Source organism: Camelus bactrianus, chromosome 32, assembly GCF_048773025.1.
Source record: "Camelus bactrianus isolate YW-2024 breed Bactrian camel chromosome 32, ASM4877302v1, whole genome shotgun sequence".
NCBI lineage: Eukaryota > Metazoa > Chordata > Mammalia > Artiodactyla > Camelidae > Camelus > Camelus bactrianus.
Window position 1 is genome coordinate 22330899 of NC_133570.1, and position 26066 is coordinate 22356964.

General features: G+C 56.9%; 1 protein-coding gene across 4 annotated transcripts in view; it reads right to left on the reverse strand.

Moving 5' to 3' along the window:
* CABIN1 (calcineurin binding protein 1) overlaps window positions 1-26066 on the reverse strand; it is a 92734-nt gene that overhangs the window by 58450 nt on the left and 8218 nt on the right. For all 4 annotated transcript variants that reach the window (XM_074355983.1, XM_074355980.1, XM_010955445.3 and 1 more), the window contains exons 5-20: window positions 24090-24224; window positions 23208-23388; window positions 20803-20932; window positions 19360-19509; window positions 17615-17904; window positions 16460-16628; window positions 14440-14576; window positions 13783-14000; window positions 12636-12714; window positions 11916-12103; window positions 11034-11186; window positions 9985-10179; window positions 8276-8518; window positions 7458-7614; window positions 3288-3403; window positions 156-317 (exon numbers count right to left, since the gene is read on the reverse strand). In XM_074355983.1, the coding sequence (XP_074212084.1) occupies window positions 156-317; window positions 3288-3403; window positions 7458-7614; window positions 8276-8518; window positions 9985-10179; window positions 11034-11186; window positions 11916-12103; window positions 12636-12714; window positions 13783-14000; window positions 14440-14576; window positions 16460-16628; window positions 17615-17904; window positions 19360-19509; window positions 20803-20932; window positions 23208-23388; window positions 24090-24224 (2703 nt within the window). The remainder of the gene's footprint in view (window positions 1-155; window positions 318-3287; window positions 3404-7457; window positions 7615-8275; window positions 8519-9984; window positions 10180-11033; window positions 11187-11915; window positions 12104-12635; window positions 12715-13782; window positions 14001-14439; window positions 14577-16459; window positions 16629-17614; window positions 17905-19359; window positions 19510-20802; window positions 20933-23207; window positions 23389-24089; window positions 24225-26066) is intronic.

Genomic DNA, 26066 nt, shown 5'->3' on the forward strand with positions numbered 1-26066 from the left:
AAGGAAAGCCCTTTTCCTTGAGATTTCGATAAGACTAGTCCACCTGACACAACTCCAGCCCACCTGCCGGGCTGTGAGACAGCGAACCTGACACCCTCAGGAAGCACAGGCCCCAGCGAGCCCAGCCCCTGGGCAGGGGTGGGTGGCGCCCTCACCTGCTGGGCCGAATGCTCCTCCAGGTACCTGGCCTTGCTCTTCTTGCTGGGGTAGCTGTACAGGCAGTAGAAGCACTGCTCCAAGGCCGTCTCCAGCTCCTCCTTGTACGGGTGAGTGTCTTCAGAGGTGGATGCGGCAAGCTCCTTCTGGAGAACGCGCACCTACAGTGGTGACGGAGGAGGCACCTGGCGGGGGGGGGCCCGCAGCCCTCGGGCACAGTGGGCCGCCAGCTCTGTTACCCTGAGGGGCGTGTCTGGGCCTGTCTTGCTAGGGGGTGGTAGTCACCTTCGAGGAAGCCGAGGGGCCACTCAAGGCCCCCCATCCAGCACCCCACCAGCTTCAAGCAGTGCTACACTCATCCACCAAGCCATTCATCTGCCCCCCCAAATATCTACCTAGCACCTTCTTATGCTGGGCAGGGAGATACCAACTCTGCTCTGGGGAGCTCAGACTCCCACGAGGGACCATGAATTAAACAGAGTTGTAACGTAAGATGACTCATCCCAGGAGGGCCAAGGGAATCTCGAAGACAGACGTTAGTGAGGATCACGGAAGAGGTGGTGTCCATGGATGTTAGACCCAATGGCTACTGTTATGCCAACTATTAGCAAACCATACTTTCAAGCATCCATGGTATTTTTACTGAAACTAGACAAAAAGCAAGTCTCAACAAATACCAAAGATCAGGTATGATGTAGATCACAACCTCTGAACATAATTCAATAAAATTGGAACCAATTACATAAAGATAGCAAACACCATGCTCATGGCATGCAGCTAAAAGTATACTTGGGAAAACTTACAATATTCAACACATGTATTTGAAGAGTGATCACTAAAATAAGCATTTACTTCAGTAAGTTAGAAAAAAACACAAAGCAAATCCAAAGAAAGTAAAAAAAAAAAATAAACATTGAAGTGGCAATGAATGAACTAGAAAGCAAAGAAAAAATTGATCAATACACCAACAGCTGGTAGTTTGAAAAAACTGATTTTGATAAACTTCATTAAAGACTCATTTTTCAAGAAAGAGGAAAAGAAGCACAAATAAATGGTTTCCGTGATGAAAGAGGGGGCATAACTAAAGGTGCTAAAGAGAGTCTCATAATCATAAACAAATACGATGAGCAAGCTGATGCTTACATGGACACTATTCCAAAAACATTACTGACTTTAGAACAGAAAATCTAAATGAACCCATAATCACCAAAGAAACAGTCAACAGTTTAAATCTTACTCTGAGGGGGTTGGGGACAGGGAGAGGGACTGGCAGTGTGCACGCCAGACTGAGGGTGGGGTGCAAACTACAGCTTGTACGGCTCGTGGGGCAAACCCTGTATTGCCTGTTTCTGTACAGCCTGAGAGCTAAGAATGGCATTTACATTTTTAAATTATTTTTAAAAATTAAAAGGAGTTCTGCTCTGTAACACATGAGAATTATATGAAAGGTTCATCTCCCGCAAGCTTTCGCATTAAACCTTTATACACTGTTTACAGCTGCATTGGTGCTTCAAAGGGCACACCTTTGAAGTGGTTTCAACAGAGACCGTGTGGCCTGAAAGCCTGGAAAATTTACCCTCTGTCCCTTTACAAAAGAAGTTTTGTTGACTTCTGGCCAAGACAACAGGGGGAAAAAGACTGAAAAGGAGGGAAGACATATGTATGGACGATATGACTGTCTACATAGGAAACTCGAGAAATCCGTAACCCACCAGAACAAAGAAAAGCAGTAAGCAAAGGACCTGTGTGTAGGAGAAACTTCACGGTCTACCAAAAAAGCCACCAACTGAGAAAACCCGGGAGCAGGACCGTCTAGTCACCGGCCCTTCCCTCCAGGCGCCACTCCCCGAGCCCTGGCCTCACTTTCAGCTTGTCCCGGTCAGCACCAGGGTGCAGGCAGGCAGGGCACCGGGACAGACAGACCCTGTGCAGGTGGAAGGGGAGACGGCAGAAGGAGCTGCAGATCCCTGAGCAGCAGGATGGACAACATAGACTCTGCCTGGCATGATCCTTCGAAAACTGGTTCTGGACTCCAAGCTGACCCAGGGGAGCTCCCAGAGGCCCCTGGAGCTCACAGGATGGGCCAGACACTCCAGCATCCACAGCTGGAGCTGGAGCTTGCCCTCCTCAGACACTGACCTGCTCCGGGGCCCTGAGCCAGCCAGGGCTCCCTGCCAAGACTCCATGTCCTCAGCACCAGAGGTGTGCAAATTGTGAAGCCTCTCGACACATGAGCTCTACACACAATCTCGGTCCCATTCACTCATTCAACCCACACTTATTAAGCACCTACTATGTGCCAGGTGCTCTGCTAGGTGCTTGGATCCATCAGTGAACAAAACTAGAAAATACACCTGCATGGAAGCTGCATTTCACTGGCAAAGAGACAGACCAACAACAAATAAAATGGCACGCTGGGGCCAGAAGAGGGCCCATGGAGAGTAGGGGGCAGAGGAGGGGGATCAGGAGGACAGGAGCCATGTGTTCACCATGAAGGTACAGAGCAAAGATCAGCAAATCTTTTCTTAAAGGGCCAGATAGCAAATATCTTAGTAAACATGGCTTTAGAGCTGACATGCAGGGGAATGGGCACGGCTCCGTCCCACTGACCCATCTATGACCAGGCACCAGAGCTGGGCTGGGTGCCCCTCTGGCCCTGTAACTGGTCTGTGTGCCATCCAGCTTCTCATTCAACAGCAAAGTCTGGGAACAAGGATCGGGCTGCTTGTATCCCGAGTCAGCCGGGCAAGTGAGAGGAAGCCCACCTGCGCCCCCCGAGCATCTCCTGAGAGAATGAGAGCAATCGCTGCTGACGGAGCAGCCACTATAGCCTGAAGGGTGGTGCCTGACAAACGGACCAGCGGGCGGCAGGAGAGTGAAGTCACCACCTCTAAAATTACTAACAAGGCAACTGAGTCAGACCCTGTACCTGCACGCAACAGACTCAGTGAGGGCCAGGGGGTCTACGTCCACCAGCAGTTCAAGGCCAGGTCCAGAATCCTGGGCCTCAGGTCGCAGGGACTCCAAGCTCAGACTTTCTGGCAACTGTGAGTTATCACCAACATGCAACAGTCAGAGAAGGGCAGGGCCCAGTGGCAGGGGAAGGCCAGGTGAGCCCCAGCAGCACTTACGTAGAAGCGCAACAGAGCCCCATCAGAATTGCAGCACCAGGACCTCCGGCCCAAGTACTCGTGGGCTGTGTTGAGCAGCATGAGGGAGGAGGGGAGCACGGGAGCCTCGGCCATCACTGTGGGGAGACCAGACGGACAGATGGGTTAGCATGGGGTGCATACAGGAGCAGTGGGGTTCAGCCTCTCCTGTCCTTAACACAGGGACCAGAGATTTCCCCTTCTTTCCTTTCTCATCTTCCTGCCGTTTCAAATATGTAATGACTTGACTGACTCTACTAAAGCAATACGTGCTTATCAAAAAACAATTCAAATCACACAGCAAAGTATAAAGAAGGACTGCTTCCTCACCAAGCTCCAGCCCCCAGATAACCCACGCTGGGACATGGAGAACAGCCCTGGAAGCATCTTTCTATGAGTGGGTGAGACACTTTGAAACAGAAAGATAAGTAATTTGTAATGATGGAACCCATAGTACACACATTACTGCTTAACTTAAACACTCTTATGTTTAGGTCTATTTAAACATAATAGAAGAAAAAAGAACTATCAAATCTCAATTAAATATTCACCACTGGAACTATCATTAGTTCCCTAAAGATCCCTTGGTGCTTTTGAAACTCTAGGCCATAACCTCGTGGTCTTGTAAGTAACACTTTCTAAGAGGATCAGGATAGAGTACGTTAAGGCAGAACATGCTAGAGGAAATCACGCCCCGTAGAGCGAGGGAGGATTCTTTCACTTTTTCTTGGTTAGTCTCCGTCAAAGAGACATGAAAAGTGCTGGTAAAAAGAAGTCGGAAAATCACTCAGCTTGAGCCATTCTGGGTTTTCGTGGGTCTTCTACATTCGTTTCCATATTCAGCAGCACCGAGAACGATGACACAAGATCAGTGACAGCAGTGACACGTCCTTCCCCCAGCTCCCTGTTTTGCTGTGCATGTTGCCTGCAGTGCTTCAAGGTTCTGTCCTGCAGCCATGAGCCCAGCTGCTTTCCCTCAACCGCAACTCTACGTGGTCTCGGTGCTCATCGAAGAGTTCTCTCCCCTGGGTTTTCTGGTCCTGAGGAATTTCATTCTGACTCACGCTGGTTCACTGACTTCACCCTCCAGCCATGTTTCTAAGAAGCACCCGGAGGAGCTGGAACCCACTGTAATTACAAACTACTTGGCCAGCTGCCTTGACTCACGCTTTCCCTGGGAGCTGTGCAGACAGTGGACATCAACCCAGCTGCACTGGACACTGCTATGGAGAAATCTGAAATGAGTCTCACTCCTTGTCCCGTGAAAGTAAATCGCTTTTTCAGTTTAGAAACCTAAAAAAATCTTTATCCTTAAAATGGATCCTTAACCAGGAGGTATCTTGACATATTGTTACCGACTTTTCTTGGTATACACTGCACTTTGAATCTGCGGATTCAGCTGTTACTACAATTTAGAGACGGCTTCCTGTATTTGACGCCGGGTTGGTTGCTTCTCCCACTTCACTGCCGGAGCCTTGCGATCTGGGGCTCTGTTCACCGTTACCCTGGACCACCTATGCTTTCCACATCCATCACCTTCTTAGCCACACTCCTCACCTCAGTCTGTCACATTCACTCTGCTTCTTGCTACTTGTTAGTGTACGACGGCCAGATATGGTTTGTGGCGTTTTCCTTAGTTCTACAGTTTTCCTTTTCATTTCACTGTTTATCGTCTTAAAAACTTTACAAGTGATTTCCTCGTGCCCACCATTCACAGGACCTCTGCCTCCGCTCCGTGATACCTGCTTTCTTCCAGGCCGAGATGGCCCACTTTTCGCAGGGTATGTCCTTCCTTCCTTTCTGTCCCCACTTGGCATGGGGTAAGCACACCTGCCAGGTCACTTCTCTCTGTCTCACTCACAGTCAGCCAGGGAGGCTGCTCAGATCAGGGACGTGCCCCAATCACCAGGAATGAATTTTCTAGGGTGCTCTCCCATCAAGAAGGCCAAGCTGCCCTTTCCTTACAGCTGTACTATTAAAGTGGGCATCTGGCTTGGTCACCTTCCACAGCCAGTGTCCACAGAACAGAAGGGAGACCGCTTGACCAGGGCTGTGGGCAGTCCTTGTGGGGCCACAAGGTCTCGTTCTCTCCTGAGAGCCCCTTAAAGGAAGGGTGGCTGCATGGGGAGAGGAGTGCGGTCAGACAGTCTTGGGGGCAGCTCCTTCGGGGTCTGCTGTGGCTGCAGAGGCTCCAGTCCCCAGACTTGTGGACCCCCAGGGGAGCCACGTCCAGTCACTGAGCATGATGGGGGGGCACAGGGACCTGGATAGGCACTCGCTGCAGAGCCCCCACCAGGTGGCCAAGGCACAGTCAGGCCACAGCCCAGGTCTCAGTCTGCCCTGCATCCTCTCACGAGCACAGATCCCCAGTGAGCCATCTCAGAGTCTGCTCCAGACAATCAGTGTGTGACAACGTCCCGCACTAGCCCCTCACCACCAGCCAGAAGTGCCCTCCGTGCCATCTGCCCCAGAAGGCGCAGGACCCAACAGCAGCCCCGCCGCTGCCTCGGGGGCCATAGCACCAGCCATGCTCTACAGAGGAGAGGACTGTCAACGTACCATCCTCCCTCGGTTCTCCTCCTGGGGGTGGAGGCAGAACCCCTGATCTGTCCCTGGGCCTGGCCGTCCAGAGTCACGGCATTTGACTGTTCCCCTTATTTGCTTACTGACAGGTTTTTTTAAAAAACCGTGTTGTGTTTGCACAATTAATTGGGGAGAAAAAGAGACTCTTTATCTGGAAGTCTTTTTGTATCATTCTTATAAGAGAAAGAATACACATTTATAGCTGCAAACCTTAATTTTTCTTTTCTCACCACTAAAACCTTTTTAGAAAACACACAGGCAGCACCATTTGTCAAGAGCTCTAAAGATATCCGTTCTAAAAATTTATCAAATAAATCAATTCAGCAGAAACAAAAGGGTACAGTGAGGTGTTGGTGACAGAGTGACCCATAAGAGAGAAACAATGCAGCTGTCTTGACGGTCTGGCAGGGGGTTCATCAGACCAGGGCACCTCTCGTCAGCACCACGAAGACCACGGGATGAAGCGGACACAGCTTTACAAAAGGGTGTGAGAGCCTCTCTGTCTTGCTCCTTCTACACCCAACCCACACGGACCAGCTCCTCGAGTCCCTGCCCAGCTCCCCGGGTCTCCATCAGGCCTAAGCCCAACGCCCACTCCCCCTGCCACTCTGTCATGATGCCATGGGTGCTGTGGGTGCTGTGGGCACCCTGGGCAGTCCCGTCTGCCTCCCCCACGTCAACTTGTCAGGCCAGAGGCTCTCACTCACAGAGGCCTGACAAGCAGTGAGCAGCAGTAACTTTCAGGGGAGTAAAGGCCAAAGCGGGAGCAAGTGGGAGGAAGGAATCTCAAGTTCACTCCGTGGTCGTTGCAACACAGCTGACTTTCCTGTCCGCTTTGCTGACTTGTCAAACACTGAGGAAAAATCCCCAATAAATTCAATTTTAAGCTGGTTGAACAAATATGTAAGTCGAGTATTATAACCACAGCTATATAAAAAGTACATGTGTATTGGCCAAGTTTAGGTAGAAAATGCAAGAACACCAAAGGGGAAAGCTCCCTTCGGTAGGATTATAGACACCCTGCTTCAATGCCGTTTGGCTGCTGTTTCCATGTAGTCTCTTCCACCAAGCCGACCCGCTCCAGTGCCGTCCCCAGGCTCCCCAGGCCCCGGGCAGCACTACCCCGGCCTGGACGTGGGGAGCCGACGCTGGAGGTCACACACCCAGAAGTGGAACCTGCGCTGCTGGCCCAGCCTGCCCTCCAGCTGCCACATCCTGGCCTTGAAGGCCCACATGCAGGAGAGCTACAGGGCTGCATGGGGACCAAAGGAGGTGGCAGGCGTGGCGCTCTTCATGGGCCCTTGCCACCTGCCATTTCCTCCGCATTGCCACCCGCACCAGATGAGACAAACATCACACGCCACAGCCCCGCCCCACGCTGTACAGCGAGCTCCCTGGGGAGCCTCTGCCTCCATCCAAGTGCCACGAAAAATCCTGCCAACCAAGCCCAGGCCCACTCACAGCGCCTGGCCAGGGCCCTGCAGCCCTGGGGCAGAGATAAAAGGCCAGGATGTTCAGGCTGAAGGCCACCCCACTGAGGGCCACCCCCACTGGCCCAAGTCCCAGCACCTTCGTCAGCTGGGTTCTGGAGCTGCTGCTGGTGGCACAGGGAGCGGAAAGTATCCTCCTCCTGCCGGATGACCCGGTGCAGGATGATCCAGGGCAGCACGGAGGAGACATGGGGCTCCTTGGGCTCCTCCTGCACGGCCATGCTGCAGTCGATGACCTGGGGGGGGGGGGTGTCTCAGCAGGGCTGGTGCCCCAGCACCTAGCAGCATGCCGGCACGCCATAGACCAGAAAGCCACAGCCACAGCTGGCTCTGCCCTCCCTTATGCCGCCTGCAGTTCCTGATGCACCAGACACGAGGCTGACTGCTGAACGGGGCACGGGGGAGCTGACAACCCAAGGAAGGAGAGCTAGGATCAGCCTGGCTGCTGTGAGGGAAGCAAACAGGGGCCGCAGTGGGGCTTCAAGCAGGGGAGGGTCAGGTAGAAGTTTCCAGGTGAGCGGCTGTGCCAGGCCCAACCCCAGAGAGGCACCTGAGAAGCAGGGGGTGAGGGAGGAGGCGGAAGCAGTAGTCAGTGCGCCTCCAGTGACCGCACCCTGGAGGGAGGCTGCCAGGGGAGGTGCGCGAGGAACACATCCCTAGTTCTTGAAAAGGTGCCTCCATGGAAGGGCAATGAGGCCCGAGGGTGGCCTGGGCTCAGCAGAGCAGTGATGCCTGCGGTGCCAAGTGCAGCCCCGTCTCTAACCCCAGATGTGAGCGGCCCCGGCAGGTCTGCTATCAGTGCACAACTGGCCCGGCTGCCGCAGCCAGAGAAACCCACACTCCCTTGGGGTGCCCGCTGTGAAGGAGGGGCCGGCAGGGCAGGAAGGGGCTGGTTACCTGGATGAGGTTGTTGGTGAGCCGGGTGAGGACGGCAGTGGAGGATGCCTCCTCTAGGATGCCGCCACTGCTGTCTGCCGAGAGCGCCTGCTCGATTCCCCCCAGCAGCTGGGTTACTGTGGCCACCCACTCCTCTTTGGCGGCCGCTTCAGTGGCATTGACCATCTGCTGGACAGCCTCATTCAGAGCCACTTCGGAGCACTCGAAGCACTGCTGGTGGTCCTCCAGCCGGAGCAGGGAGTCCTGCACGCGGGAGAGGGTGGGGAAAGGCGCTATAAGGGGCGGGGAGCGGGCAGGGAGCTGGGGACAAAGGCACGAGGGGCAGCTGACCCCACCACCTAGTTGGTCCTCCCTCGAGCCGCCACCAACCGACCGCAGCTCCAGCACCACGGCTTGGGGGGGGTGGTCTCCACAGGGAGGGCTGTCTGTGGAGGGGGCCTGAGCATGGCCACAGAGGGGTGGCCTTGGCTCCATCAGTCCCTGCCTCTGGATGCCATGTCAGGGAGGCCCGCAGATAGTGCTCCGCAGAGCACCTGGCCCAGCCCTCTGGATCCCACACCTGCTCCCACTTGCCTTCAAATCTCCCCTGCGAGCGTTGCTTCTGTCACGCTCCCCTTCCTTTGTTCCAGGTCTAGTCTGAGCCTCCTTTATCACCAGGCCAGCTGGTGAGTGGGACTCAGCCTGGCCGTGAACGCACAGAGCCGCTTCTGGGAGCCCCATCAGGCTCTGATCTCACCCTAGCCGAGAGCTACCACCCTCAAGGTGACAGACAGGTGTGGGGCAGAAACTCATCTGAATGCAGATCAAAACCACCTCCAACTTTAGACACCCTAACTGCCAAGATATCGGGACCTGTTTCTTTAGGGAATCAGCACTCGAGCAGGGAGGGGCCGCTGAGGTGTGATGGAGCCATGGGCACAGATGTGGAGGCCACAGGCCTGAGCCGACCCCTCATGACTAAAACAGGCCCGGGGCTGGGCCACCAGAAAGTCAGAGACGAGACAAGGACATGACACCACCCTGGCACGTGAGGCCAGGGAGAGCTAAAAAGCAGAACGACCACCGATGAACACGGAAGCCTGGTCACCAGTGGCCTTGTGACAGCTGGCACCCACCCCTGGTTTGCTGCGCCCCAGGCCCAACGCCCACAGCCGCTAACTCAGAGAATCCCCATGCCGGCCCCCGAGTGAGGACAACGCCCATCCCCACAACAGAGGGCTGAGAGGCCACCCAGCGCCCCGCAGACGCAGGTGCCCACCAGCTCAGGACAGAGGCGTGGGGGGAGCCCAGAGAGCACTGCTGTCCTTTCTCTTCAACCACTCCATCCTATGTGGCTACGCACCCTCTCTCCAGTCTTTACACTGTGTGGGTATTTAATCCACTTTCACAGGGACTCAGTAGTTAATTTAGACAGTAGTAAGAGAACACAGGCAGACACACAAACAGGGGGATGGGATGGCTGGTACCCTGCTGGCTCTCCTTCCTCCTCTGCTGAGCAGAAGTTCAGAGCCAAGCGCGGGCTCACCCCAAGCCAGGCAGACCTCTAGGTTCCACTCTCCCCGCGCCTTCTGACCACAACTTCCTGGCTGCCGAGGGAGCAAGTTTTTACTCCCACTTCTCTCTGCTACCTTCTCAAGGAGAATTCTCCAGAGAATAAACATGTGCAGAGCAAACAGGACAGGCGGCTGAAGGCACAGGGCAGCACACACCTGCAGCAGCAGCAGCTGGGCCGGCCTCTCGGGAACAGACGTCATGAACTCTAGGTGCTTGGCCCGGTCAAGCCCGCTGGTGCACAGGGTGGGGCGGAGCAGGCGCACGACCGCCTTGTGGTCGCCAGCCTCGTACAGCCGCTGGGTCTCCTCCAGGGACTGGCACCGCTCCAGTGACCTCAGGTTCTTGTCAATCTGGAAAAGGCCCGGAATCGCTGCCTGACGACAAACCCCTCACAGGCTCCTTGAATACGGCTGGGGTTTTGCATTTATCACACCCAGACAAGGAGGACGATGAATACTTTACCAAAACCATTTCTGTTAAGGTCAAGGCATTCAAGTCTTTGAAGAATAGACATACCAAAAAAACAAAACCACCTCAGAAGCAGAGAGGTTCCAGAAAGTATCTGCCAAAACAGTAGGGCAGCCTCGTGGTCACAGCTCAGCCAACCAGACTCCCGGAACCACAGTGTATAAGGCTGCCAGAGACCTGGCGAGGCCCCGGCCAAAGGCTGGCACTCACTACTGACCACAGAACCCTCTCCTCACAGGAGGCCCACTGTAGTCCCTGGACATCAGCAGCAGGGGTGCTGCATGTGGCCTGGCCCTGAAACCACTCCGCAGGAGTCTGAAGTCCACCTTTGGCTAGTGTGGACGCGTCACAGACATGGACCTGTGGGCATGGGGCCTGAGGCTGCAGTGGGAGCAGGGTTGGAACCCCAGCCCCCTGACCCAGCCCCAGGCCTAGACCAGCACTGGCCTGCTTCTGCTGGGTGCCTCCAGCTCAGCGGGGTCACTGCCACACACAAGCCGGAGAGCTGAGCAGCCACACTCTCAATTGTGCCGGCAGACACCCCTGCTACCGGCACCTGCCCCTAGGGCGAGCCCCCGTCAGCAGCACACCTGCGAGTCCTTAAGTGTCCCGTGCGCCAGAGCTGCCTCTCCCGGCCTGCAGCCTGCCCTGCTCAGCACGGAGGGCTGCTGCCTTGTCCTCACAGACAGGGTGGGCCTCTGACCAAGAAGACAGCAATAAACAAACGCCCACTCACCTCCTCCAGGGACACGACCGAGTCGTTGTGGAGGTTGGGCAGGCGGATGACGATGTCTCTGGGCTCAGCGCCCACCTCAGCACGAACAGCCACGGAGCTCTGCAGCATCTCCGTGCAGACGTCATAGTTTTCCAGGGCCTGCTCCATGTCTCCCTGCGCAGGGGACGGGCACTGACTGCGCCGCCCCGCGGCCTCATCCCCCCAGACTGGGGGCCCCATGAGGGCACTTTCAGCCAAACACTGCTCTCCCCGCTAACAGGGCGGGCATGTAGCTGGGGCTCGGTAAGCATCTGTTGGATGAATAGCTGAGTGGATGATTCACACCACTCTGAGGGGCGTGTCTTTAACCTCATGGTGCAGGTGAAGACACAGGACCCAGAGCAAGGTCGGGAATCTGCTCGAGACCTTGAGCGAAGGTAGCAAAGCCAGGATCAGGCCCAAATCTAGACGTAGTCCCGAGTCCAGGACTAAGTGTGGCCGTGTCCTCATTCTCCTGCAGTGCCCTGGGCACCAGTGCACGGTGCTGGGTGACAGGCAGCCCGCATCAGCCTGCAGACAGGCTCCACAGGGAAGCCCTCCAAGAATTCACCCAGACAGGTGGCTACTCCCGTCCAGAGAGCACTGCACCTCCTTGTGCGTGCACTCAGGCTCCCAAGAAAACACACAAAGAGGCCATATTGTATGGTCTACAGGGGTATACAAGATCCCTTCCAGAGCTGCGGTTGTGCTGGGATTCCCAAGATGTGCCGATTCCCCACCATATCCACTTCCTTAAACTAAGCCCAGGCCCCAGCAGTGCCGCACACATGCACACACACCAACCATGCGCCCGGCTCTCTCCCCACCGACAGGGTCCTTCCTGGAGGCCAACCACACACCAACCTGCAGTGCCAGGAACCGAGCCTTCAACCAATACACGCGGACCACGAACTCCAGCCAGCCATCCTCAAACAGGTCCCGCTGGGACGAGGCAAACGACAGCTGCAGGAGGTCCCCCAAGAAGTGGGCTCCTGGAAAGTCAGGCCCGAACCTGCCACTCACCGCACCCGTGGGGCAGTTCCGAGGAGACACTGAAAACCATCAGGCCTGGAGTCAACCTCACGTACAGGGCCCACATGCCCTTCTGCTCCCAGAGGTCGCCCCAAGCCCTTGTCACACCGGCCTCAGTGCCGATGGGCGCCCCAAGCAGCAGGTGTCAGAGCCAGACAGAGACCCTGAGAGCTGGAGGACCTCGTCCCGCAGGCTGGATGTGGAGCATCTCTGTTCAGCAGGTGATGGTCTGAGTCAGAATGACCCACATCACCTAGAACAATTCCTGAGGACACATCAGGTGATAACCGGTGAAAACAAGCCCACGTCCGTCAGTCCTGAGTAACCAGAGCAGGCACGTGGCTCCCCCTGGGGCTCAGCTGCTGCCAACTGCTTCCCGAGTGTCCAAGGGACTCTCAGAGCCCCTGGATCTTTCCTGGCCTGACAAGCTGACCCAGGAAACGTGCCCCCTACACAAGTAAGTCTGAATCATGACTCAGCCTCCCCAGCCTTACTTCCTCCCAGCTGCCGAGGGTTCAGTCACCCCCACCATGGAACACAGGGCACCCCTACCTGCAGAGCTTCTACCCTTGGTCAGCAGCCACTGGTCCAGCTGCAGCTCCATGCAGGAGAGAGCCATCAGCATCATGTCCTGCCAGACAGGCAGCAGAGGGTCAGGAAGGGGTCACAAAGAGGGGTCAAGGGTCAGGAGTTGAATGAACCTAAACTAAAATCTACTCTGATGAGAGCATCAATCTTCCCTCTATCTACTTTCTGCTTCATAAGTGATCAGTGGCTACTTGCCAGGACGTAACAAAAGGCTCGTGGACGGACACTGGGACAGACTTGGGAGGAGCCAGGCAACCCACCTTCAGTCCTGAGGGGCTGCCCTATGGAAGTGGCAGCCCTGCCACCCACAATGCTCAACCCTTAAAAGTGCCAGAGGGGTCAGGTGGCTCCCGGGGCACATGAGGAAGCTGGGACTCAGCAGTAAGGAAACACTGCTCTGGCCAAGTGGGCACAGCTGGGAAATGACCAGCCTGATTCATCTAAGAATCAAACTCTCGTCTCCTCTAGCAGCTTCACAGTGCCCTAGAGGAGCAGGCCTGGTGGGCAGAAGCTGCCAGGAGGCTGCCCCTGAGGTGTCCCAGGAGAGGCCACACGGCCAGGGGCACTGACCCACATGGCCCTATGGACATGTCAACCCTGAGCTCCCCCACCTTTTGTGCCCCCAGCCAGAAATACTGCCTGGGGGCTCCGAAAGCTGCCAGGGCTGCCTCCTCGGAGTCAGCTTTCCTCCTCCGATGGGAGAAGGGCCATAGCATCCGGTTCCCTTGGGCCCCAGGAGGCACTGAGTGCAGGGGCCTGGCCAGCCGAGTGCATGTGCAGGGGGTGTCCTGTATCCACTCGGAAACCACTAACGGCCCGGCACCTGGATCACAGCGAGTCTGCACTCTTCCCAGCCTCTCGCTGCTCTCCCACATCTCACAGACCACCCCATCACTAGCCGTCGGAGCCCAAAGCACCCCCCGCCAGAGTCCCCCAACCCACCACCTTGGCTCCACCAGCAGCAGCCTCCTGAGGGCCCTGCACCCCACTCTCACCCCAACTGCATCGCATCCGCCACTCGCCCCAGGCATCTTTTTCAGCACAAACCAGCCCTACAGCCCCTGCATCACACCCACTGGGGCCCCCAGTCCGCGATGGCCCCGGCCCCAACCTTGATGTGCTGGTTGCTGCAGTCCCGGAGCAGAGGGTTGGGCAGGCTGGTGCTGTGCCTCCTCCAGCTGTGGTAAGTGCTGAGCACCACCTCCGCCAGGCCTGGCGGCCACCGCAGCAAAAAACGAGAGCCCATGCTCTTCAGGTAGCGCATCATCAGCTCCAGGGCGCCCCCGTTGGTCAGGTTCCCCAGCAGGAAGGCCTGCACGTCCTGCTTCTCTGCCCAGAGAGAAACAGCCTGACTTGACTGAAGGCCCATCCAGGCCAGGGCAGGGGCAGGAAAAGGTCAGCTCCCACCCACTCCGTCCCGCACCACCGTAAGCAAGTCTCTCTCAACCTCCGGGGCCACGGTGGGCACGGGTGCAGAGTGAGACCACGCACAACAGCACCGAGACCGGCGCCCAGCGGCCCGTCCACACACAACAGCCGTGTTGGATACGTTCAACCGGCAGAGCCCGTGCCCTTCAGGCAGCAGGGTCAGGTGCCAGCCTGGACGGCTCAGCAGACCTGCCTGCTGATCACAGAGCTCAGGCCCAAGACAAACCCAGACAGCCCGTGGACCACACTTGAAAAAAAAACCGACCCACCCCCCACCCAGAATAGCCCTTGGAGGGTTACAGGAGACCGGCAGGGAGAATTCCCACAGCTCGACTCTTACCAGCTTCCATGAACGTGGCCAAGTCAAAGGACAGCCTGTGAGGCCCAGCACTCGGGAAGCTCTCCAGTTTGGCTTCTGACTGGACTTCATAGTTATTAAAGGGATCATCTTCCTCCTCGGGGTCCAGCTTTCTTAACCTGCGCGGAACGCACCAAACTCACATTCCAACACAAGCACCTGAACTCCTCCCAGGAGTAAGGAGACCTGAGATGGGCACGAGGCTATGACACACGGGCAGCAGGTCCGGGACCCGGGCCTCTCTCGGGCCCTCGTGACCTGGCCTGGCCTGTGCCCCCTCCTCCACCCATTCCGTCAACAGGTGATTATATGCACCCGCCCAGTCAGCTCACCTCCTAGTAGGAGGGACGGAGAGTAAGCAGACACACAAAGAACCCAAACAGGGACCAACCCCACAGAGAGCCTGTGACAGAGTCCACAGGGTACTACCCGGAGAGCAGTCAGGAAGGCTGCGCTGGGGGACGTCCATGCGAGGACGCAGGACAAGAACAGGAACAAAGGCACAGCCCGAGGAGCCCCCTAGACATCCTGAGACCCAGGGGAGGGGGGCCTGGTGAGGGAAGAGAAAGCAGGGGGGCGGGTGGAGTGCAGGGCCACCCGGGGCCCTTCAGAGCGGTCCCCAGGGGTCCTCAGAGAGCCTGGGCCTGGGGCAGCCTCTCTGGGCCGGCAACCCTCTCCCCACGCTCCCCGGGACCCTGCTGGAGCAGACCCTGCAGACGGACAGTCAGGGCATATCCCACCTACCCCCTATCCCCAGGCACTGCCCTGAGCCAGCGTCGTGTGGCTCCTGCCTGACCATCCAAAGCAGCTGAGTGGAAATCACACAGGAAACCAGCAGTCGAAATAAAGACACAAAAGAAGGTGGACACCGTTCCACAGGGGCCAGGGGCAAGACCCAGGGGTGGGAGACGGGAAAGGTCCCTTACACCTCCTGGCACCTCCTGCAGCTCTTCCGAAGGGAAACGGCTCCTGGTGGGGCCTGAGGAGCTGAGCAGAGGGCCTTGTGTCCCCGGCTCTCTGAGAGCAACTCCACTTCTGAGCATCTCACTTTCACCACAGAAAAACAAAGGCAACAAATCAGGAAAATCATTAATCCAGCAGCAAAACAGACTCACAACGCACCTAAAGCCCCTGGTCCTCCTCCTCCTCCACTTGGACACATCATCACTGAAACCAGCTGTCGCTGTCACAAGCTAAAATGCCAGCCGAGGACACAGGTTAAGGATGCTCGCTGAGCACACACCTTCCAAACCCCACTCCAGTACCCGTGAAAGAGTAAAATGGTACAAACGCACAAACACAGGGATGGGAGAAGCCCAGCCAACAGGAGACATGCCATCAAATGTCAGAAGGCAGAAGCTGACCTATGGCAGAACTGAACTGCTCTCTGCACTCAGCTGGGGGCAGAAGGCAGGGCACGGAGAGGTCCAGCACTTGCCTCCCGCCCACCCCAGGAAGGCTCGGAAACCACGGGCCCGGGAGCAGCTGATGGAGCTCAAAGGTCAAGGACAAAAAGCAGGTGAAGAACCACAGACAGGGCACAGTGCACAGCCGCACAGCTCCGGGACACCTGGCCCGTCTCCTCCGGGCACCTTCCCTGAGGAACACTGAGAACCAGGGAAACCAAGGGACAAGCCCATCACCTGAGGGAAGCTCACTGAGCCTGGAGAAGCCCAGCAGCGGGGTGCCCTTCCGTGCAGGTGCCCCAGCGTCTGCACCCGAGAAGCAGCAGCCCCAGGCCCCCAGCAACAAGTCACTTCCAGCCCCACAAGGGCCAGGCAGCGCGGGGTCCTCGGAAAGATGCACAAGTTGTGGCTCCTGCCTTCAGGAGGATTCAGACAGCAGCGGCAAGAAAACCCAAGATCTCTGTCCACAGAGCCCTGTGCCCAGCCGTTTGCACCGATGTCACGGGAAGACAGAGGAGGCACACAGAACGGGGGTGGCCACGGAATGAGAGACATTATGGGTGATGGAGGCTGGAGGTTTGTGAAGTGCACAGTACCTGGACGGCAAGAACTTCACCAGGAGCTCCTGGAAGTCCACCCTCTCTTCTTTTTTGCACTTAGTGTTTCGGACGCGGGCAGACCGCCGCTTTGCTGTCTCCCCGCTCTCCTCTGAAATCTTCTTCCGCTTTACCCCTTTCTTGGATTTGTCTCCCCCAGAAACATCACCTTTGCAAAGAACGCAAGTTGAAATCTTGTAAGCAGCAAGCTCAGAAAAGGTGCCACAAGGCACGGCAGCCTGTCATGTCTCTGCCTACATCTTTAATCTTATCTTCTCTGGCCTCCAACCAACCTCCCGTCTCCTCCTCAACCACAAAGGGCCCAAGAGAAGTCCACTTCAAACCGCTCAACTCTCACACCTTTCTCAAATTCACAGGGCCCACAAGCCACATCTCAAGACACCCTTCCACAGCTACAGACCGCCAGGGTCTCAAACTCCTATTCCTCCTCCCTCCCACCAGCTGGCCTCAGGATGAACCTGGGACAGGACAGAGCAGGCAGCGGTGACCTGACATTGCCCACCACCCACCACCCAGCGATACAATGTGGGTGACTCGTGTGACTCATACACAGAGCAGGGGTGTCACGTATGATTAGGTCAAAAGTGAGAAACAACCATGTACACGTTCATTCAGAAACTTCCTCATCAGTGACACAGAAATCGAGGAAAGGTTTAGGACCTTCTGTCGGAAATTATTTCCCAACTCTGATGATAATAAAAATCTATAAAACCATTCAAAAGTATACTACCCTGTGTGGTGGTAACTTCGCTGACTGTTTCTTAAAGCCAAAGAACTCAGAATGCCAGTGCACAGCAGCGCTAGGTCTGGACACAAGACAGCAACAGAGCAGAACAGCAGAGGGACCTGCCAGCTCACAGGTCACAAGCAGGGGCGAGCTTTATACCAGGACTTACCAACTGGGCATCGAGTGGTCTGAGGAGCCGCCGCCCTGAGCCCCAGCCCCTCCCTGCAGGAGCTCCGTTGCTGAAGCAGCCCCTGATGGGGAGGTCCTGGGAGCAGACCCAGAAGCACCCCTGTGGGGCAGGGAGCACCAGCAGGACCCGACCCTCTGGAGAGGCCAGGGCCCCCCAACACTCATTCCTGCTCAGCAAACAGGGTCTCCCCAGAAACCAACCTCCGAGGCCAGCTCACCTGTGGGAATGCCTGTCTCCAGCAGGCTGGGGCTATGCAGCGGGAAGCTGGCTGTGGCCACGGGACCATAAGGGAGCACGGGCTCTGCAAGGGTCACAGCCGGGTTGGTGCTGACAGGGCTCGGTTGGATCACGCTGACAGGTGCCACCACCATGGAGGATGACACTGGCGGCTGGCTGGGGTCCTGGTAGTCGGAAAGGTCGATCCTCCTGCCGAGGCTGGGCCGTGGGGGCTCGCAGGTGGTGAGGTGGTTGTACGTGGCCAGCAAACTCTCCCCAAGGCACTTCCAGCTGCAAAGAGAGGGTCACCACACCTGGTCAGCACCCACCATGGGTGCTCCGAGCACAGGGCCAGCCGGCCTGTGAGGATGCAACAGAGGCACCCAGGGCCCTGTCTCCATGGGGGTGGGTGGGTGGTCCCAGTTCACAGACAGCTGGTGGAACAGCTGGGCTGGACCAGGAGCCCAGCACCCCCCACAACCCCAGTCCCCAAGGGGTCTTGGCCTCAGGCATGTTCCAATCCCACCAGGCAGGCAGGGAAACCACTGACTCACTCAAAAACTCCTTCCCAACAAGGCTGAGTCTCTCAGACCTCTGTGACATCGCTCTGTGGCCACTACCCTGATTATCTGGGAGGAGGGCTGCTAACAAGGATGTGGTTTAAAGGGATGAACAGCTCGTGGGCTGGGGCCTACAGGATGTGCACTGAGACCGCTGTGCGTTCTGTCGCGACAGGTTGTGTGCTGCGTGTTCTGCTGTGGTAAGGTGTGGCATGTGTTATGACACATGCTGTGTGCATGTTTTATCATCATGGTGTGTTATACTGTGTGACATTTGCTCCTCTGTGTTGTGTCGTGAATCACTGTGTGTTGCGTGTTGTGTAAGACGTGTTGTGGCATGACATACCCACTCACCCTTAAACAGCTTCCTGCGCCCTCAAACTGAAAACCAAGTACTCAGCCTGTGCCCCTGGGGCTGCCCCACCTCCTCTCACACCCACCTGCACTCTCCCCATGCCAGCTTGCTTTCACTTTTGCCGCAAACCTCAGGGCCTTTGCACAGGCTTCTCTCTGCCTGGCAACAACATCCGCCCATGCCCCTAGCCCCTATGCCTGATCAGTGCCCACTCCTCCATCAGACTCCAGGTCTGGCTCTGAGCCTTCCCTGACCCCCAGAGCAGCATGGACCCCATCACGAACTCCATCTCCTCGAGGCACCGGCCAGCTTTCCACATGTGCTCCTCCTGCTGACTGAGCACCCAGGGATTGCCTCCAGTGAGGGATGGGGCCCCATCACACCGAGCCCCCAACAAGAAGCCAGCATGCAGTGAATGTTGTGGAGGAGTGAGGATGGGCTTCAAAACCCAGAGTCTAACCAAATGGAAGCTCCTAGAAGAGATTTCTTACTTTTCCTTCCCTGCCTTGGCCCCTCACAGCCCCAAGGGACCCTCCCCAGCCCCCATCCCCTAGACGGGACGGGCATCCTGACCACCGACGAAGGGAAGGGAAAGGCACCTGCCCAGAGTCCAAGAGCAGCCCAAGGAGCAGCCCACCTTCTCAGTAGCGGCAGGGGTAGCTCAAGACTAGCAACAGCAGAGCCAGGCTACCTTCGACTGGGAGGAGCCCGGGCCTACTCCCTGCAGCCGGCGGCTGGCGTGTACCCAGCTCCTGCCCCAGCACCAGCCCGGTGGGACCTCGGCCCCTCCTGCACAGGGCCCCGCGCCCCCAGCCCCAGCCCCGGACCTACGTGAAGAAGGGGATGGGCTGCACCAGCTTCAGATCGGGCTCCTTCTCCCGCACGGTCAGCGCCTGCCTCCGCCTCCGCAGCCCCAGGGCCTCGTCCACGATGGCCTGCGTCTCGGCCGCGCTCACCGATACGTCGTGGATTGACATGTCGCTGCAGGTGTGAAGAGAGAAACTGCCGTGTTACACGCTGGAGTCAGGGTTGAAATTCTACACAGAACGGATGCAGTAAATACCCTCTAATCTGTACTACTGCTTCCTGTGCATAAAACAACCACCTGAGTGTGGGTCAGAAAGGGCAGTAATTAGCATTCTTAATACCCACATACACTAAAAATGACAAATGCCCCCTGTTCTGACTACCGTTCATCACTGAGCAGCGGGTTTTCCTCCGTATTAACAGGATCATAGAAGTCATGTCAGAGAAGCCACAGAAAATAAAACCTTGCTCTCAATTATTGTTGAAAACCTTTCAAGGATTTAATTATCCCATCCAGCCCAACCCAAAAAAGTCATCAGACCAAGTGAGTTCAGCAAAGCCTACGAAACTCTACAGAAAGGGCAGGAGTTTGAGGCCTCGGATGCCTCCCACAGACACACCTCTGCCTCCGGTGGCCAGACAGGACCTGTCCCCCTGCCGCCACCCGCCTGCACCTCGGAGCCGCACACATGTGGACTCATCATCCGTCCACACGCTCATCTCCCTCTCCAAAGGTTTGTTCCTTCCAGACACATGCGAACCAGAGGCACAGTCTCATGAAGGACAAACACCAAGACAAATAACCACTAACACCCCAGCGAGTAAGTTCCTGGGCCAAGTAAACACCAGAGGGCAGGGTAAAGGGAGGCAGCCTGAGCTTGGAAAGTGGCCCAGAGGGGACCTGGGAGCTAGAACATGGAAGGAGGCACAAAGACACAACTAGGGGAGAGGTGGGGTGTCCAGGTGAGGGCACCATGGGAGCCAGGGTGCAGGACAGCACAGAGCACAACAGGGCCAGGCCCGGAATCTGCCAGAATATGGGATGGCTTTTCTGGGGGACCAAGGAGCAGGAGAAGCAGGGGGTCAGGTGACAAAGGGCCTCCCGGGCGAGGCCACCGAGCATGAGCCTAGTCCTGGAGGCAGGCGGCCAGCCAGGGTCAGAGGCGAGCTGGGGACATGGAACGTGGGCAGTGCAGGAAGCACAGCCTGGGAGAGGGGAAGGGCAGGCGGGGCGGGGCCGAGGGGACAGCAGGCTGCCTCCAGCGCCCAGGGATGCCGTGGGGCCAGAGCAGGTGGTGGACGGGCAGGAGGCACCACCTAGATTAGGTGCACGGTAAACAGACACAGCAGATCAAAGCTGGTCCACCAGGTGAGGGGCGAAGCGGGGTGAAGTACAGAGGACAGGAGCTTAGAGGACACGATGCACACGCTGCAGACAGTCCCCTGGCCACCAGGCTGCAGACCCACCATTTAAGGAACATGCGGAGGGAATCTTTGCGGAGACATGGCTGCTCCTCGAAGATCTTCTCCTTGAGAACCAGCCCTTTGCTGTACCGGCAGTCCTTCTCCAGAGCTTTGCAGATGAAGTACAGGCACGCTGGTGGTGAAAGAAGCAGCGTGACCTTTGGGCATGCACTGAAGCTCTGGCCTTGCCAGTGACACCAGGGACCTGTCCTACTCTGGGACCCAAGAAATGCAGGGTAAACAAGGAGATGCCACTTTAACCAATTCAATCGGGAACCGCTTCTGAAAGAAATGATACCCACAGTGATATCCACGGGTCGAGGGGCAAACCTACACGTTGCGGGGGGAGGGCAGGCTGAGAATCACAGGCACCCTGCACGACCCTCAACCCAGAGATCCCACCTCTAGGAAAGTAAGCCCCACGGGCCTGCAGGGACTCGCCTGTCTGAACAAGGCCCTCAGGAAATCGGGAAGCGGCCCAGGGCCCTGCCCGGGCCTGGGTGAGGAGGTCCCCACCCCCACACATCACACACTGGGCTGGGGCTGCGCCTGCTGAGCAGCTTGGGGAGGGAGCAGGGACGTTATCAGGGAAGCCCGCTCGCATGGGGAAGAAGGCTCCTGCGCTCACCAGTATCTCCCACTCTCCTTTACTTTTCTTTTTTAGAAACTGTTCTTACAAAAAAAGCTGCTGCCTGCAGTATAAGGCATGTGCACCGTTCACACCAATATAATGAGGGGGGGCTGAGGGCTCTGGGATCACCAGCAGGAAGGCTCCTCCAGAGGTGGCAGTGGTGACAGGCAAACCAGCACCCAGGGAAAAAACAGAGGGTATGGAGGCCCCAGGGGTCACAAGACCTGCGCGCTCACCATGGAGGAGGCCCTGGCCGGTGTGACCACTCAGGCCCACAGCCTCCCCAAGGACCCCCGGGCAGCGGCACCGGCACAGGGCGCCAGCTCCACTCTGCCTGGGCACTGGGACCCCTGCACCTGGCCCAGCTCCCGAGACTGAGTGTGGGTGCCGGTCTCTTGTGTCCAGGACAAGCGGAAGACGGAGCTGGGGAGGAGGAAGGAGAGGCAGGGCGGACACAGGGGCATGGGCGCCGGGAGAGGAGAGGCAGCAGTGCTGCTCATGAGCCACCAACTCCCCGCAGGACAGGCAGCTCAGCGGTTCCTGCTCACACAAACTAGGACACGGTTTCTTCTGGGACTGTGGTGGCTGGAGGGTGGCCCCCCGAGACTCCAGAGAGAAAACCAGGGTGGCATTGAGCATCTGGACGGGGCAGAGCTGACCATGCCACTGCAGAGGGAGCCCTGGAGGTCCCAAGGGAGCAGGAGATGGTCAGCACGTGGGTCCTGAGCACCCTGCCTGTGCATCTGAGTGCATGAGCTGCCGCTAGGCCTCAATTTAACGTGCGACTTTTGCTTCTGGCCGTCAATGTGTATAAATCCGTCAGGGCTCTCACAGACACCCGCGTTAGCAGGGAGCCAACCCGATCCTCCTACAGGGATGGAAGCTCAAGTGTACCTTCCAAACCAGGGGCCCGGGAAAGAAGGCAGAACACTGAAGCCCATCCACCTCTAGGTGGCACCCAAGCTCCAGGAAGAACATCTAAGAGCCCAAGTCTCTTGCACCCCACAGGGTGGAAACCAGGGCAACCGTTAGCAGGCACACAGGAGGCACACAAGGACGTTTGTGGTGTAGACACGAGAGCCTAAGTCTGCAAACACACAAGCGTGCAAGCACAGGGTGGTCAAACTGTATAGAGGAACCGGGCAGACAAGGCGTTCAGACGGCCCCACAGCCAAGAGGGCAGAGAAGGCCCATGCCCCACATGGCCCCACCTGGAGCAGACACACAGCAGGCTGGGCGGGCTTTGCTGACAAAGGAGGCCAGAGGGCATGTGGAGGAATTGAGCCTCAGAACCCCAATTGGTGCCTGTCTTGGGATCGGCCCATGCAAGGGGCCAGCGCTCCCCCTGCAGAGCAGGGCAAGGCTGGGGACCGGGATTGAAGCACCTGAAAGGCAGACTGGAGCCCCGTCAGGCACAGATCAGACCAGGTGCCCTGCTGCCCCACCAAAGAACGAGACACTGGAAAGAGGAAGTGAGCTCCTGGCAGTAGGAGTGGGGAGCGGCCGTCTGTCAGCACATTACAGAAACGGCCCAGGATGGGATGAAACAAGAACCGGAGGGAAAACCTCTCAGAGGACACGCTTCTCACTGCAGTTACTGCCACGCATGGATAAACCTCAAACGAGGAAGAAAGACAGCAGAGCAAAGCAGGGAAGCAGACACAGCTTCACCTTCCCTAAAAGTTGGGCAGGAAGCTTCCAGCTACCCAAACCGTGCGCCCCCACATCCCAGACCAAAACTCGAGGGACTGGGGGGAAGCAGCCGCGCCTAACTCACTTGTGTAATCACTGAGGGTGTACAGGACGGTGATGAGGTTGTCCAAGCAGGGCCAGTGGTCAGGATTGCACCGCAGCCCTTCCTCGAAAGCATGGCGAGCCAAGGGCACCCGGATGAGCCTCAGAGCCACGTGTCCAATCTTATACCAGAGATTGACGTCGGTGGAGTCCAGCATGACCGCCTGGAAGCAGCACAAGCAGAGGGCCGTGCTTGCTCAGCTCCCCACTGAGCAGGAGTGGGGGTGACGGGAGGGCTCACATCGGCCCAGCCCCCCAGACAACTGGGACTAGCAAAAAGAAATCACGTGGGCCTCCTCATCTCACTCAGAACACTTTCTTAATATGTTTCATCACCCTGAACATCTGCATTCCTTACATATTTAATAGGTAAAGGGCAAGCAGAACTAAGAGAAAATACAGGCAGCATCTGAGATTCTAGAAAGATCTCTTCATGCCCTGAGGGGGACAGCCCCACCTCCTCATCCCTAACGTGAGCACAGAGACGCCCTCCTTGCAGGAGGGAGCAAGGATGGATCTGTTCAGAGGGTGCCGGTGAGGCAGAAATAATGGTAATACTATGGAGAACGGGCATGGGTGCCAGGTGTCAGACTCTGTTCTCAGCATCCTCCTTTATATCACTCCACCTATACTGCTGCAGACCTGGAGACCCAGAGAAAGTAAGCAATCACCCAGGGTTACGTGGGACCTGCACAGCAGAGGAAGGACGCACACACGGCCCCTGGACTCGCTGACGTCGCCCACTGGGCAGGGCCTGGGGCACCACAGCTCACTGGTGCACCGCTCACTACACACTCTTCAGCCACAGGACCATCACCCCACTGGCTCCCCGGAGAGCTTCAGAGACACCGCAGGCAGTGAGCACCTCCAAGTAGAATTCCATGGCCGTCTCCAGGTCCTCTCGCTGCGCTGCCAGCTGGGCCAGGTTCTTGTACGTGGAATACTTGAGCATCAGCCCCGGGTGCTTCAGGCCCTCTTTCTCATCACCAGACGAAACTGCCTGTGAACAAAACAAGAGAGGAGCAAAGTGACACAGAGGCCTAGAAGCCTCGGGCACAGGACATCTGTCTTCAGGGCTGGCCTCTGCTGCAGGCCCCCAGGCCAGCCCGGTGCCACTGGCCACTGGTAAATGAAAGCACGGCCCCAGAGGATCTTCAAGGACTCCCTCCAGACCTGAGCATACAGAAAAGAAAGGCCAGACCACCACGAGGCAGTCTGCAGGCCACAAGAGACACAGAGGGAGCCCTCCCACCATTACCTGTGCCAAGGGCCCAAGCCTGGCCGGTGACCTTTATGGCATTGGAGCCAGCCGGCAGCTCCTCCCCACCCCTGCCCCAGCAGCTCTGAACGGGGACAGGGTGTAAGGAGGCTGCTGGGGCAACAGGCAGAGCCCGGAGCTTCACCTCAGACAGGTGCCTGGCAGCCAACCTGCGCATCTGACACACCCCGCAGCAGAAGGGCAGTCAGGCAGCTGTCACTCATCACGTGACTGGACAAGCCTCTTCAACTAGAAAGTTAGTGTCCCAAAGACCCCTGCAATGTGTGGACAGTAAATCCTACCCAAAATATCAAGTGTGAAAGTGAGTCAAAAGAGGAGAGACTGTCAACATGCTTTCTATAAACTCTGATTCCACTGCAGCTTTTGTTACCACTCTTGAAAAACCTTACAACTTTTAAGAACCCCTGATTAGGAAAACCACTGCTCTAACCACAGGACAGAGGCAATTTTCTCAAAGAAACACACCCCTCAGGCTGACCAGAGGTGGCCCCCAGGAACCTCGGCCCCTCCAGGCCCAGAACTATTCAAAAAATGACACTGACAGAGAGCGCGTGCGTCTAGACCAGAGGTGGACAGTCAGTGGGGCATCAGCACAGCAGCGGGAGCTCTTGTAGCCAGCCTCCACCTCACTGACCAGCCGGACTCAGCACCATTCTGACCTCCAGACAGGCACTGCCGCCCCCCAGGGATGGGGGTCGCTCCCCGCACACGTCCCTCCAGCGGGCCCAGCATGTGCGCCGGCCGAGTTGCACACGTCTTTGAGGGGGTCAGAGTGTTCTAGGGCCTGTTTATGCCAGGTGTTTGTGGAACCGTAATTACGAAATTTACTTTAATGCCAGTTTCAAGTAAGTGTGAAAAGAAACTTTCCTATGTATTTTCCATACTTTTCAATTGTTTACAATAAGCGAAAGGGGAGGACGCTCAAACAGTCGTTTAAGGCTGAAAGTGATATAGAGATGGACACACCTCTGACCACGGGGCCGACGCTCAGCCAGCGAAGCAGTCAAAAGGCCCCACGCCCGCCCCCGTCGGGTGCCAGGCCCACCAGCATCAGCTCTGAGCTCAGACTGCCAGCTCCGCACTGAGTTTACCCACTCCCATCGACTCCATGGCCTGCAACGGAAGACGCACTCCTGAAACAGGCCCAGCATGTGGCCCATGGTGAACGTGGAATAAAGTCACCTCCCTCCCGGGGCCCTCACCTACTTCCTACTAACGGGGCACGGAGGTCACAATTCCCATGGCTCTCATTTCAAGAACTAAACCAGCACCAGAGAATCGTAACAAGCTATACTTAGGTATACGGAGAGACACAGTGAGTGCAAGAAGGGATAACATCTTACTGAGCATACTTATAGGAGGTAGAAACCACCCAGGCGGGGCTGGCAACGCAGTGTCTGCCTTCCTGGGACACAGGAGACTCTGCCCAAAGGAAAGGTTGTATTCCAGGAGACGGGGCCTGTCCTGCTTCCTCAGTGCACATCATCTGGGTTTGGTGTTTGCTTGGAAACAAGTCCTTTCCTCCTAATGAAACACTCATCTTCCTAATTCAGTTTCAGGCTA